This window comes from Tigriopus californicus, chromosome 10 (assembly GCF_007210705.1).
Source record: "Tigriopus californicus strain San Diego chromosome 10, Tcal_SD_v2.1, whole genome shotgun sequence".
Lineage (NCBI taxonomy): Eukaryota > Metazoa > Arthropoda > Copepoda > Harpacticoida > Harpacticidae > Tigriopus > Tigriopus californicus.
The window spans coordinates 3,342,057-3,354,484 of record NC_081449.1 but is presented as its reverse complement, the minus strand read 5'-3'; the positions used below and the strand labels follow the sequence as shown (position 1 = coordinate 3,354,484).

The 12,428-nt window shown below is 41.1% G+C and overlaps 1 protein-coding gene across 5 annotated transcripts; it reads left to right on the top strand.

Annotated features, from left to right (window-relative positions):
• Positions 1-4,148: 4,148 nt before the first annotated feature.
• LOC131888421 (uncharacterized) lies at positions 4,149-6,146 on the top strand. Of its 5 annotated transcripts, none has more exons than XM_059237271.1 (5): positions 4,149-4,315; positions 4,380-4,573; positions 4,648-5,362; positions 5,427-5,531; positions 5,880-6,146. In XM_059237271.1, the coding sequence occupies exons 2-5, from the start codon at positions 4,400-4,402 to the stop codon at positions 5,972-5,974; spliced, it is 1,089 nt and encodes a 362-aa protein (XP_059093254.1). In that variant the 5' UTR covers positions 4,149-4,315; positions 4,380-4,399; the 3' UTR covers positions 5,975-6,146. The 5 variants fall into 5 exon arrangements, 3 of the variants coding, with proteins under 3 accessions (XP_059093254.1, XP_059093253.1, XP_059093252.1); XM_059237270.1 differs by having other exon boundaries at positions 5,871-6,146; XR_009374104.1 differs by having other exon boundaries at positions 4,151-4,310; positions 5,427-5,708; positions 5,871-6,146.
• Positions 6,147-12,428: the final 6,282 nt, after the last annotated feature.

Here is a 12,428-nt window from a genome sequence, read left to right as displayed (position 1 = left end):
TTTCTCTAAAACAATCTCATCCCTGGATTGTAATTTGTATTTCATAACTTTCTTCGGGTGCTCTTTCCAGGCTTGGATCATGGGCTTTCTGGGCAGTTTGGCCAAGGCCAGTATCAAACTGGGCGCTTGTGGCGGGGCTTTGTACTATGCTTACACGGAGAATTTCTTCGGTGATGCCAATCAAACCATAATGGCCTTTGAGCAAACCAAGCTCAAGGCTCAAGCGCAGACTTATGTGGATATGAGCCCGGTGAAAGATGCCCGGGACAATGTCATGGAGATGATCCCCAAAACTGATATCGATATCCAAGCCCAGAAGCAGAATTTGAAACAAGGGTGGAACAATGGCGTTCATTTCGTGTTCAGCGGAGCTCTAGAATTACCTGCTTTGTTAGGACAACAGGGACAAGAATTGGTCAAGATGGTTGCCAAGGCCACTAACGATAACAGTGAGAAGCCCGAAGCGTCTAAATGAAACCCAAGCTCCAGAGAAGGCTGTAGTATGAGTAAAAAATAAAGATTTTATTGCAAAATGTCACATCTTTTGTCGCGTGTCTATTCAGTAGACTCAATGAGCAATCAAGGTTCCGAGTTTTCGAGATTTCAAGTAAAAAGGGATTATGTCCAATAACAAGTTTGTTTCAAAATTGACAGCAAATATTTTATAAGACATACAACCACGGTGCAAATTCGTTTGAGAGGGGAAAAGGGATTATTTTAGAACAAGGCTAAAGTGATCACGGAACAGAAGTTAATTGTTTGATATGCATAAAAAGAAAATCAAGAGCCAGGCGTTACGACGCAATCGTAAGAAATCCTTGCTTTTTGAAACAATGTTGAAGCAGTACCTACGTCATTATCACTATTCAAACACGGAAATAGGCAATATCCTAACCTAACCCTACCCAAGCATACCTAACCTAGCCTAACCCAACGCACCACACTCTCTGTTCCGAGGGTCCTTACCCCGCGGGGCTCAGGTCCTTACCATCTTGATGCTAGTGACATACGTAATTCGACGGTGAAACTAAAAAGCTAAGAAGCGGTGCATCTCCTTCGAAAAACCCAAGTTATCAATGTGTTTTGTACCAATTCAGACAAACCCTACATTCAAAATAAGGAAAGATGTCTCGATTAAATTCAAATCTCAATTGTACTTGTATTTTAACAAATTGAATGGTGGTCAAAAGCTATTTTCAAGCAATTGAAATTAAATGAACAATCCCTCACTGCTCCCACTCAGTGTCCTCAGTGGCCAACACTTGTTTAGCCGACACGTTATACCCGAGAACAATCAACTCTGACACGTCTAATAAGCATTTTGTTGGCTGAAAGGCCACCCCAGCATCTTGGAGAGCTTGAAAAACTTGTCTGAGAAGTTCTAAATACTCGGGTGCAGAAGGTTTGGCTGTCCGAGAGCATCGTCCAAGTACGCAAATAAGAATGGCACTCTCTGAAGTGTGCCATCCATTAAACGCTGGAAAGTTAGTATCCATTTTCAAAAAGTTATGATAGCCAAATGATGTGAATACCACCGTCATTGGCATGTCGTCCTCGGCCATTGGAATTTGATGATAGCCACTTGCCCAATCAATTTTAAAAATATGTCCTTCCCCAAAGGATTGACATTTAAATCCCCAATGGAGATCATAACTTACTGGGCATCAATGGTTGCCACATTGAGTGGCTGGATATTGCCGCAAGATCCGTCAGCTTTTATAACCACATGAACAGGCAACGCCCATGGAGCATAGAGGCTTGAGGTAAAAATAATGCCTAAATTTCCCACTTTTTAAACTTGATTTTGATAGCTGTAAGCGTTTTCTCAAGATAATTGACGTATTTGGGAAAAAGTTGAAGCCGGAGGTGGAGTTTGGAGCTGCACCCCATGCAATGTCGCTGAAAGATCGTGAAAACGCGATACATTAAGCTGGGGAATCCATCAATAATGCGACCAAATGTTATTTCCCTTTTTTTAAATTCTACTAATACCAGCGAACGGTCGAGTAGTGGAAGCAGTAGAAAACACCTGAGAGTAAGCAAGGTCAATCATCTAACGCCCCCTCATATCTACATACAGCATGACTTTTTAACACCAAGAAATATGAGCCCAAAATAAGGTGACAAAAATTAACCAAATATGTGTCTTTGAGTTGCAGTATCAATAAGCAATACAAGAAACGAAGTGATTGTGTTTAGTCGTCATTAACCACAAATAATGAGATGGATTTTGTTCCTAATGTACGGATTTCACATCCCTGGACGGTGAGGAGTTAGTGTTTGGGCATCAAAACCAGACGACGACAATCTTCCAATAACACTGGCTGTTACTACATTACATTGGCAGCTTTTGCCAGGTTCAATATATCACAAAGCGGATTGCTTCCTATGGCTGGTCGAATTGAAGAAGAAAGGCACTTTGAAGCTTGCATTTTTGTTTGGTCAGGTCAACAATACAATCTTGTACTTTCCTTGATAGAGCAATGGATGAGACTCTGATCCTCTGAGTTCAGAAATGTCTAAGGGTTCACAATTAATGAAGTTGTGCCACAGATCTGCCAAAACACTTCGGGAAGATCCTTTTTCTATCTGGAATATTGGTCGGCATTGGCCGGTCAGGGTGGGTGGGTTGTCGGTAAAATGAGCTATTTGGCTGATAGCTCGATCCCATTTGTACATTCTAGGGCAGAGCACGCCTCACCCATCTCTTATGACGTGTAGTCCTCTAAGAGATGAAAGTCCTATTCACTCTCAAAATCATCAAGGGGATTAACGAAATGATTGTCTTGCGTACAACAGTGTGTCAAGAGCGAGTGTTCCAAACAACGCGTTTGTATTAGGACTTTTTTCATCCCCCCCATGATCAGCTGCTGTCACGTGAGAGCTCTGGACTAATCAGCGAGAACCATACAAAAGGAAAATGACGCGTCTTTTAAATGAGTGTCATTAGTAGAGATGATAGGAAAGTGCAATCGCATATTTTGCATATCTAATGCAATAATTGGTTAAGGTACATAATTTTGCATGTTTCCCGATTTAGTAATTTTATTTGCATATATTAAATGTTGTTGGGGACAGAGCACATTAAATCAACTAAAAAGATGTTAGCACCTATTCTTGGGGTGTTATGGACATACTTTTCCATGCAGAAGAGGAACTTAAAAACCAAGGTACAAGTCACATGATTAAAGAAAACTTGTGTTTGAGGCTTCAAAAATTTGAGTTGCAAGAATTGAAGATTAAGGCGCAAAATAAGGCTTAGTGCTGACTTTTCAACCAAAAAAATATTTGCCATTTTTGTTAAGTTGAATTTCAGTTAAAATGTGATGCTCAAAAAGTTTTTTGAACTTGAGCTAAGGGATTAAAACATATTTCAAATTGGGTAAATTGAAGGGGCTGATTACAGTACTGAGTTGAGCTGTGATGTTTGATATAGGACATAGAGGCCTCAAGGTCTGAAACAGAAAGCACTACAATACCTTCAAGCACTGCGCTCTCTCCTTAGCAAGTGAATGCCATCTGAGAGGGTGCTTAATCAAGTACCCATCAAGAGGCAATGCAATGCTCAAATGTCTTCTAGCAAGATTTCAAAAAACCTTTCTTCCCTAGTCCTGATGGACTCCATAGTATGAGGAACCAAATACAATCAGGTCATTTGAATTGGCAAATTTAAATTTGAAATACGGGCTTGGAGATAAGGTATTTGATATCTCGTAAATGAAATGTAAGCCAAGGAATCTATGTTCTTTTTAAACTATGGCATTCATAATTCAGGCCATGGTGGGGCTATAAAGGCAAAAAAACTTGTCACCGTTGTTTGAGATTACTCAAACTGTCCATGGCAGTTGTTTTACTGCTGGCGGTAGGACAATAACGGAAGAAATGAAACCCCTCAAGACCATTCCTTATTATGCCTTACTTTTTGAAGAGAAATACCATTTGTGCTTAACAACTGACATTAAGATCTGATAAGAAATATCGAAAATATAACTGGAAAAATCTAGAAAATAAAATGCCTATTTTGTCATTTTGGTGGATATTAAATTAATTTTTGCATAATTTATGTGCATATTTTGTGGAAAAGTCTTATAAAAGTCTATATCTTCCATTTCTAGACATTTGCTACTACCTTTGTAAAAGACGCGCCATCTCCGTGCGTCCGGTTCTCGCTGATTGGTCTGATGATGTCCCAGCAGCTGATCATCCATGGGCGTCGTGAAAAAGCCAAAACAAAAATGTCGATCCACGGAGAGACAGATACACTGACACACTTTATGTAAAGTAAAGGTTAAAGTGCTTCAGTCCCTAATGTAAAGTAATGAGTTCGTTGATCTCAGTGATGCTTTGGTTATAAATTTATGATGAGTTTTGTCTTTCAGTCTACTTCCTATGATACAACATGGGGGCGTGCTGTGCCGTAAAATGCAAGAATAGGTGTAGTAGGGGCTTCAAAATGCATCCTTTTCCCAAAGATCCTACGAGGAGGAAGATTTGGTCTCAAAGGCTCAAAAGAGCCAATTGGACACCTTCTTCAAGCTCGGTTCTTTGTCAAGCACATTTTACCACGGACCAGGTAAGTGATGGTCCTGATTAAAAGATCAAGAGCCATGTCTTATTGACAATGCCTAAAGTTAGCTATGATTTCAGTATAATTCTAATGGAAAAAGGTTGAAGAAAGAAGCATTGCCAACCATCTTTGCTCACACCCCACATCGCAAAACAAGCCAAAGAAAGCCACCCAAATTTCGGGAATCTCGTGTAGAATGTGAGGCCAGATTGCGAAAAGTTATCTTCCTGGACCATATCTATTCTAGAAAGGTGAAACAACTACCTCAAATGAGAGAAGACCTTGAAAATACGACTAATTGGCCGGCTTTCAATCATCCTGATCAAAGTTGCTCGGACGTTCTACCCGCTCCCTCACTTCTGTGCCTAGATAGCATTTCCGAACAGATTGAGGTGCACGATATCGGCTGGGTTGAACCCATTCCGCACGATATTCATCTTAAGCTCCTAAAAATTCGAAAACTTGAGGTTGAAATCAAAGAAAAACAACTCGAGACGGATGCATTACATCGCAAGCTGGAACTGGCGTCTTTAGAGATTTTAAATTTGCAAAAGAAGTCTCATGAACCGCCCCCACCTACTACAACTGTTGATTTTTTGACTGCGGATCAAATTGCTTTTGGGGAACGAAAATCGATGAGAGGCTACAACTGGAGCAGTGAGACAATCAAGAGAGCTCTCCAACTTCGTTTGTCATGTGGCATCTCAGGTTATGAAACCCTTCTTCAACAAGGTTATCCCCTTCCATCCATCCGAACGCTCCAAAGGCGTACTGAACACATCCAGTCTGATTCAGGTTTGAATTTCAAACACTTATTCATTAGTAGTTTTATGTGAATGTTTTCTTTAACATCCTTTAGGAGGTCCGTCGGAAGGATTGGAAGTGATGAAGCTCAAAGAGAACACATCCCCACAAAAGAAAGATTGTGTTGCCTCACAACGGACAAGTTTAGCATCAAGCCAAGGTGACAGCAAATCCGACTCCTTCTTGGCGGACGTTAATCTCCCCGAACATAAAGGCCAAGGAGAGGCAACTAAGTCCCCTGCTTTTCAACTAGATGGTCTAACATATTTCACCGGAAAGTGACTTTAGATAAGTCATTTTGAAGTTGATAAACAGCCAGCGCAGTACTATCTCTTCGGTAATGATGAAACAATTTGATTGAAATTAGTAGTTTTTGTGAAGTTCTTGTCTGGCAGAAGTGGTTATGTTGCCAACCAGTTGACCATATTTATATCGTAAAAATTTCAAAAACTTTGAAAGTGTAAGGCTTCAAGCAAATTTCATTCTTTGCATGTTGAAGGAAATTCAGTCTCCGGAGAGAGCTTTGGTCCAATCGCGAATGAGAATGTCATGGAGACTGAAGAAGCTGTCTTTTTGACCTTGGTACAACCGGTGACATCATGAGCGGACCCAATCAAGAGTCATCGAAGTGATTGAATATCGATGTGAGGAAAACCCTAACTGGAACATCGCCTTTCCTCAAAAGACACAATTTATATTTAATGTCAGATGTAGGCCATGTAATAAAGAATATTGAGGGGGCCATTTGCAATGAAACGATGATCATTTTACTTTCTGAAGTTGTCAAGAAAGAAAACACAATTGACTTATGTATATGTATAAGAGTAATAGCTTAAGAAAATCGAATTTTAGGAAAAGTAGAAGAAGTAAAAAGGAGGAAAACTGAGCATATATGGCGACAAAATCAGTTTTAGAGCTGCAAGATATTCTTCTCAATGTCTGGAGGGTTCACGTCATTCTCACGTGTTACATCATGATTCTCAGATTCCCTGGAAAAGACGTTCAGCGTCGTAAGGCTCATGGCACTACTTCCAACGGCCAATCAGGTTGAATATGGACTAAAAGCATCTCAATTAGTCAGCATTTAAAGGAGCAAAAAACCAGTTACTACGGTATTTGACGATGGAACATTTTTAGTGGATTTCTTTGTTGACACTCCAATGGTTAGCGAAACCAGAACAGAGCAAGAGTTTTCAGAAAATTTTTTTCACACATTGTTATTGAATGACAAACTATGAAGATGCGAACTAAAATTAAAGACACCAAGGCATACTCATTCAAAACATTTTTAATTGCTTATTCGCAAGTCCAATCTCTGCATTTGAAGCATCAAGTCATTAAATCAATAGAACTGATTCTCCTCCTCTCGTACTGTCTCAGTGGGTAAAGCTTTGCTCAACCATATTACTCTACAGGGTGACAACTATGTTTTAGGAAATCCAAAAGTAGCTTCAAATGCCACTCCATCATTCAAATTTCTTGCGATATGCGAAAAAGGATATGTATAGTGTCTAGATTTGTCGCAAAATGGAAAAAACGTGAGGCCATCATTAAAATTTATAAGGAAGGCCACAGTTGCAGGAAGATTGCAAAGGCTTTGGAAGTCATGAAAGTGTCAAAATCAACTGTGTCATATACTATTAAAAGGTTCAAACAGTTCAACAGTCTTGAGAACAGGCCAAAATCTGGTCGTCCCAGGTCGATGAGGACGCCCAAGCTAGTAAAAGCCACCAGAATGAAAATCTATCAAAACAGCACAAGGTCCATTTGACAAATGGCTCGCCAGGCAGGTGTGAACCGGGGAATTATGCAAAAGGTGGTCAAAGAGGACTTGCATATGACTGCCTACCATATGCAAAAGAGACAGATCTTGAGTTCAACTGTTATCCAGAACAGGCTCTCCAGAGCAAGAAAACTCCAGAAGTGGTTTCAAGAGGGCACGGACATTTCTGTGATTTGGACAGATGAAAAGGTTTTGACTGTTGAAGCTGCTTTCAACAGTCAAAATGATCGGATTTTGTCCAGGAACATTCAGAGTGTTCCTGTGAAAGAGAGAACAATATTCATGCAGCAAAAACCAGCATCCATAATGGCGTGGGCTGGTGTAACTGATTGCGGCAAGAAAACCCCTTTGGGTGTTAGCCTCTAAGGTGCTTCCCTGGATCCAGGCTCAATAATGGACGGGTTCCTACTGTTTCCAGCAGGATGGTGCACCCTCCCAAACAACAAAACTTTTCAGAGCTGGTGTGAGGACAAATTATAGCATTTTTGGGACAAGACAATGTGCCCCCCCTTCCTCTCCAGATCTCAATGTAAAGGACTTTTGTATTTAGTCCATTCTGGAGAGGAAGGTTGGGGTACGGTCGTACATAAACATTGAAGATCTCAAGGCAGCCTTATAGACAGAATGGGAAAATGTTGAGGAGGAAACCATACGTGCTTCTTGTGCTGCAGCGCGAAAACGTGTGAAGGCTGTAATTTCTGCCACAGGTGGATACGTCGAATAAATTTGTAATGTGAATTGTAGCAGGGTATATATTTATCAATTTAACATAACGGAGTCACCTCTGAAATCGATGATTGATGAATCAATAGATGAAGAGTTAAAGCCGTTTCAAAGGGTCCTAAGTCATTGTTGTCACCCTGTATGGCTCAACCCAGCAAAAAAACTCCGTCAATTTGACGAGATGATGGTACGAGAAACGCAGATATTTGCCAAGTAAGCAAGTACGAATATTTTGAATGGAATGTATGCCTTGGTGTCTCTGTATTGATTCTAAATTACAATAACCATAATAGAGACCATGGTATTGCTAATAAATGTAATAAATTTGATTCGGCCCAAGCTTGTCCGAGCTGCCGCAACCCGGCCAAACGGCCCATTTCGCTGTTGTACTGCCGGCAGTATAAATTCCCTCAGTAGTTTCAATTTTTGAGGAAGTTTGTGTTATAATTGTATCTCATCAATCATCATCATCGACACTCTTTATCTAAGGTTCAGTGAAATGTTTTATTTAATGTTCCGGCTCTTCCCGCGCATTTTTGTTCTCGTCGTTTCCTGTAAAAACCAGTTGAGTAGTTCATGCCTGCCTTCTGTTGTTTTTTTTCCTCGATGGAAATATAAGCACAACGGTTAAACTATTCGGTTGATTACGTCAAAATCTAACAGGTTATGGGTCTCTGTTACCACCACTGCGCTATCGAAGTTTAGAGTGATGTCTACGGATCAACGGTTGGTGGTGGTGCCCTTGAACGGATCAAATTATCCCACATGGAAAGTCCAGGTGAGAATGTCCTTGATGAAAGACGGACTGTGGGGCATGGTGTGCGGATCCGAGGCCCCTCCCTCGCCATGAGATGGAGAACCGTCAAGGAAGTTTGTCGCTCGCCAGGATCGGGCGTTGGCCGTAATTGTGCTGTCTGTGGACCCGGGTCTGTTGTACCTGTTGGGCGATCCACTCGATCCCAAAGTGGTGTGGGATACGTTAGAGAACCAATTTCAAAAGAAAAACCTGGGCAAACAAGCTCCATTTGAGGAAACGCCTGTATACGTGTCGTCTTAATGAAGGGGGAAGCCTGCCAACCCACCTGAAATCTATGTCGGAGTTGTTCCAGGAGTTGGCCATTGTGGGAAGCGCACTAGAGGAGGAAGATCGAGTCATCTGTCTGTTGGCCAGCTTGCCTCATAGCTACGAAGTTCTCGTCACCACTCCGAGGTCCCATCATGGGAATTGGTCACGGAACAGTTGCTCAGTGACGAGCGGAAGAAGATGGGAATGGGCGTGACAAGCAAAGTTGAGAGAGGCCTGATGTCGTCCCATCAAAAAGGATCGATTGAATGCTTCAGGTGCGGAAAGCAAGGCCATATCAAGCGACATTGCAGAGTCAAGATGGCATCCAAGTCCAAGAAAGGGTTCACCAGGCAAGGCGATGACAAAGCCAATCAAGTTGGAATGAAGAGCGCAGGCGAGAGCGTTGGATTAACTGCACACGTGATTGCCAACACCTGGGTTCAACAACCCCTAGCATGGATCATTGACTCGGGAGCCACGTGCCACATGTGCAAAGACATCAGGATGTTTAAGGATGTGGAGGTCTTGGAGGCGTCGGTAAACATTGTGCTCTGGGATGGCCACAGCGTTCAAGTAAATCAACGAGGGCAGGTATCACTTAGTATGAAAGTGAATGGCAAATTGATTGAGTGCACACTGCATGATGTGCTATTTGTACCTGAATTATCTTTCAATCTTCTCAGCGTGTCTAAGGCATCCCAGCGTGGGGTGTTGTTTGAGCTCAATGAAAGAGAGTGTTCCATCCTAAGCGAGACGAAAGGGGTGGTCGCCGTGGCCGAGCAAGCCGATGGTCTGTGTCGCCTATGTCATGTGCCTCTCTCTCATGGGGCCATGGTATCCAAGGAAATGGAGTCTGAAAGGGATTTTCAGATCTGGCATCGTCGCATGGGACATCTCGGCCTTAGCGGACTTGAGGAACTAATCAGAGGAGATTTGGCTACCGGTATGAGCTTGGTGAAGGCGAGTTCCAAGGAGGTGTGCGAGCCCTGAATACAAGGGAAGATACACCGTACACCATTTCCCAAGCAATCTCAACGACGTTCATTCGAGAAACTGGGTCAAGTTCATAGTGATGTAGGCGGTAAAATGGGCGTTCCATCTCTTGGGGGTGGGGAATAATTCCTTACATTCATTGATGATCAAACGCGGTTTGTCTGGACCTACGTGATCAAAAAGAAGAGCGAAGTCTTTTCTGTATTCATGGAATGGAAGGCCAAAGTTGAGTAAGAGTCCGGATGTCGATTAAAAGTGCTGCGAACTGACAATGGCGGAGAGTATACGTCTGATCAGTTTGAGCAATACCTTGCCAAGGACGGAGTTCAACATGAGCTGACAATCCCGCGTACACCCGAGCAAAATGGTGTGTCCGAGCGGATGAACCGAACGCTTGTTGAGGCCACCCGCGCCATGTTGTCCGATGCTGAGCTCCCTCTTCGGTTTTGGGCTGAAGTTCTTTCGACAGCTACGTATCTACGTAATTGGAGCCCTACCAAAGCATTGGTCGGGAAAACGCCGATAGAAGCTTGGACAAACCAGAGACCGGATTTGGCGCATTTACGTCGTGTTGAGTGCCTGGTCCATGTGCACGTTCCCAAGGAAGAGAGGGGAAAGTTGCACCCCAAATCAAAGTCCCTGACCATGCTTGCCTATGGAAATAGCGTAAAAGGCTATAGGCTATATGATTGGGCTCGAAGGCGTGTGGTTTTCAGTCGGGACGTGAGATTTGACGAGCTTAAGAACGGATTCCGATCTGAAAGGTATGACGAACCAGGTCGGCTGCTCATCCCTGATGGTGCTCACGATCCCATTGTTGTTCATGACGATGCTGGGGCGAAAGCAACTGATTGAGCATTTAGAGCAGGTCATTGAGGGACTGGAAAGGCATGAGTCAGTTGATGTTGTCTATTTTGATTTTGCCAAGGCCTTTGATAAAGTTGATCATGGCCTTTTGTTGAATAGACTCCATGAGATTGGGATCCAAGGCAAGGTTATCAATTGGATAAGAAGCTTCATTCAGGATAGGAAGCAAATTGTTAAGGTTGAGGGATCCCTTAGTGACATATATGATGTCAAGTCAGGTGTTCCCCAGGGCTCCATCTTAGGGCCCCTTCTTTTATAATATTCGTTGCCCCGCTTCAAAAGCTTAGTATCACTGCCAGAGTCTCTTCTTATGCTGACGGTGTCAACTTTTAGAAAAGGAGCTTCTAAAATATAGATGGATGGAACTAGGGATCTTTTTAGGCGATGCAACCTCGTTTGAAAGTGCTAAAACTCAATACGCATACTGCAAGGACTGTGTCGTAACTTAAATCTCAAGTGTTGTAGTTTGAAAGTAGTTTGAGAATGGAAGGCACTGTCAGCCTCAGTGGTTGATATAAATTCATTCCTGTTTTGGAGCTCGCTGAGAACAGACGCATTTAGTTTGCTCTCGTTCTTATCTCCCAGGAATTTCGAACCAAGGTGTGACTTCCTCTGTTGCTCCTTGGTTGCTGTGCACGTGTAGTGTTCGTGGTGTTTGTGTGTGGGTGAATGAATGGGAATTGCCATTCATTCACTCAATTAGGTTTGGTTTTTCACGGCTCTTTGGTAAGACGTAATTACTTTAAAACCTAATAAGTTTATTGCTCATTTATGTTTATGTCTAGCTTTAGCAGTTTCTTTCTGATTTGTAGTGTAGTTTTTCTAGTTCCAAATCGTTATGTGTAGTTCTTCAGTTTGATTGTATTGGTACTTTAGAGTTAGAATTTATTGTTCATTACTGTATTGATTTTTTTGTGTTCGACCAGTTAGTTGAGTTTATTTCTGTGTTTCTTGTTGATGTCCTAGTTTACATATGTTCTTGATTCCTTGCTTTTCTCTGTCACTTATTTCTTGTTTACTATCTCCATCTTTGATTTGTATGTTAGTTTGATGTGAAGTATTTCATTCCTATTTTGCTCTGTTGTCCTGTATTCTACAGGAGCGTCGGAGGGGAACAATGAGGATAGTTGGCAAGAAAAACGAGTTTTAAACCGTGCTTTTTTTTTTTTTTTTTTTAGAAATGTTAAAAAACAATTTTTTTTTTTTTTTTTTTTTTTTTTTTTTTATTTTTTATTTTTTTTTTTTTTATTTTTTTTTTTATTTTTTTTTTTTTTTTTTTATGTTTTTTTTTTTTTTTTATGTGATGTTTTTTCTTTTTTTTTTTCTTTTTCTTTTTTTTTTTTTTTTATTAGTTATGTTTGTTTTGTTTTTTTTTTTTTTTTTTGTGTTCTTTTTTTTTTTTCTTGAAATTTTATTTTTTACGGGTTTGTGTTGGTGTATTGATTGTTTTTTTGTTATTAACTATTTTTTTTTGGTTGTTTGGTTTGTGTCTTTATTGTTTTATTATTGTTTCATTTTTTTATTTTTTTTTGTTTTGTTGTTTGTTTTTTTTTTTACTAAACGACAAGTAAGCTCCTGCTTTTTATTACTTCTTAAATTTTCGTATATGTAGTCTCCTCTGGCTT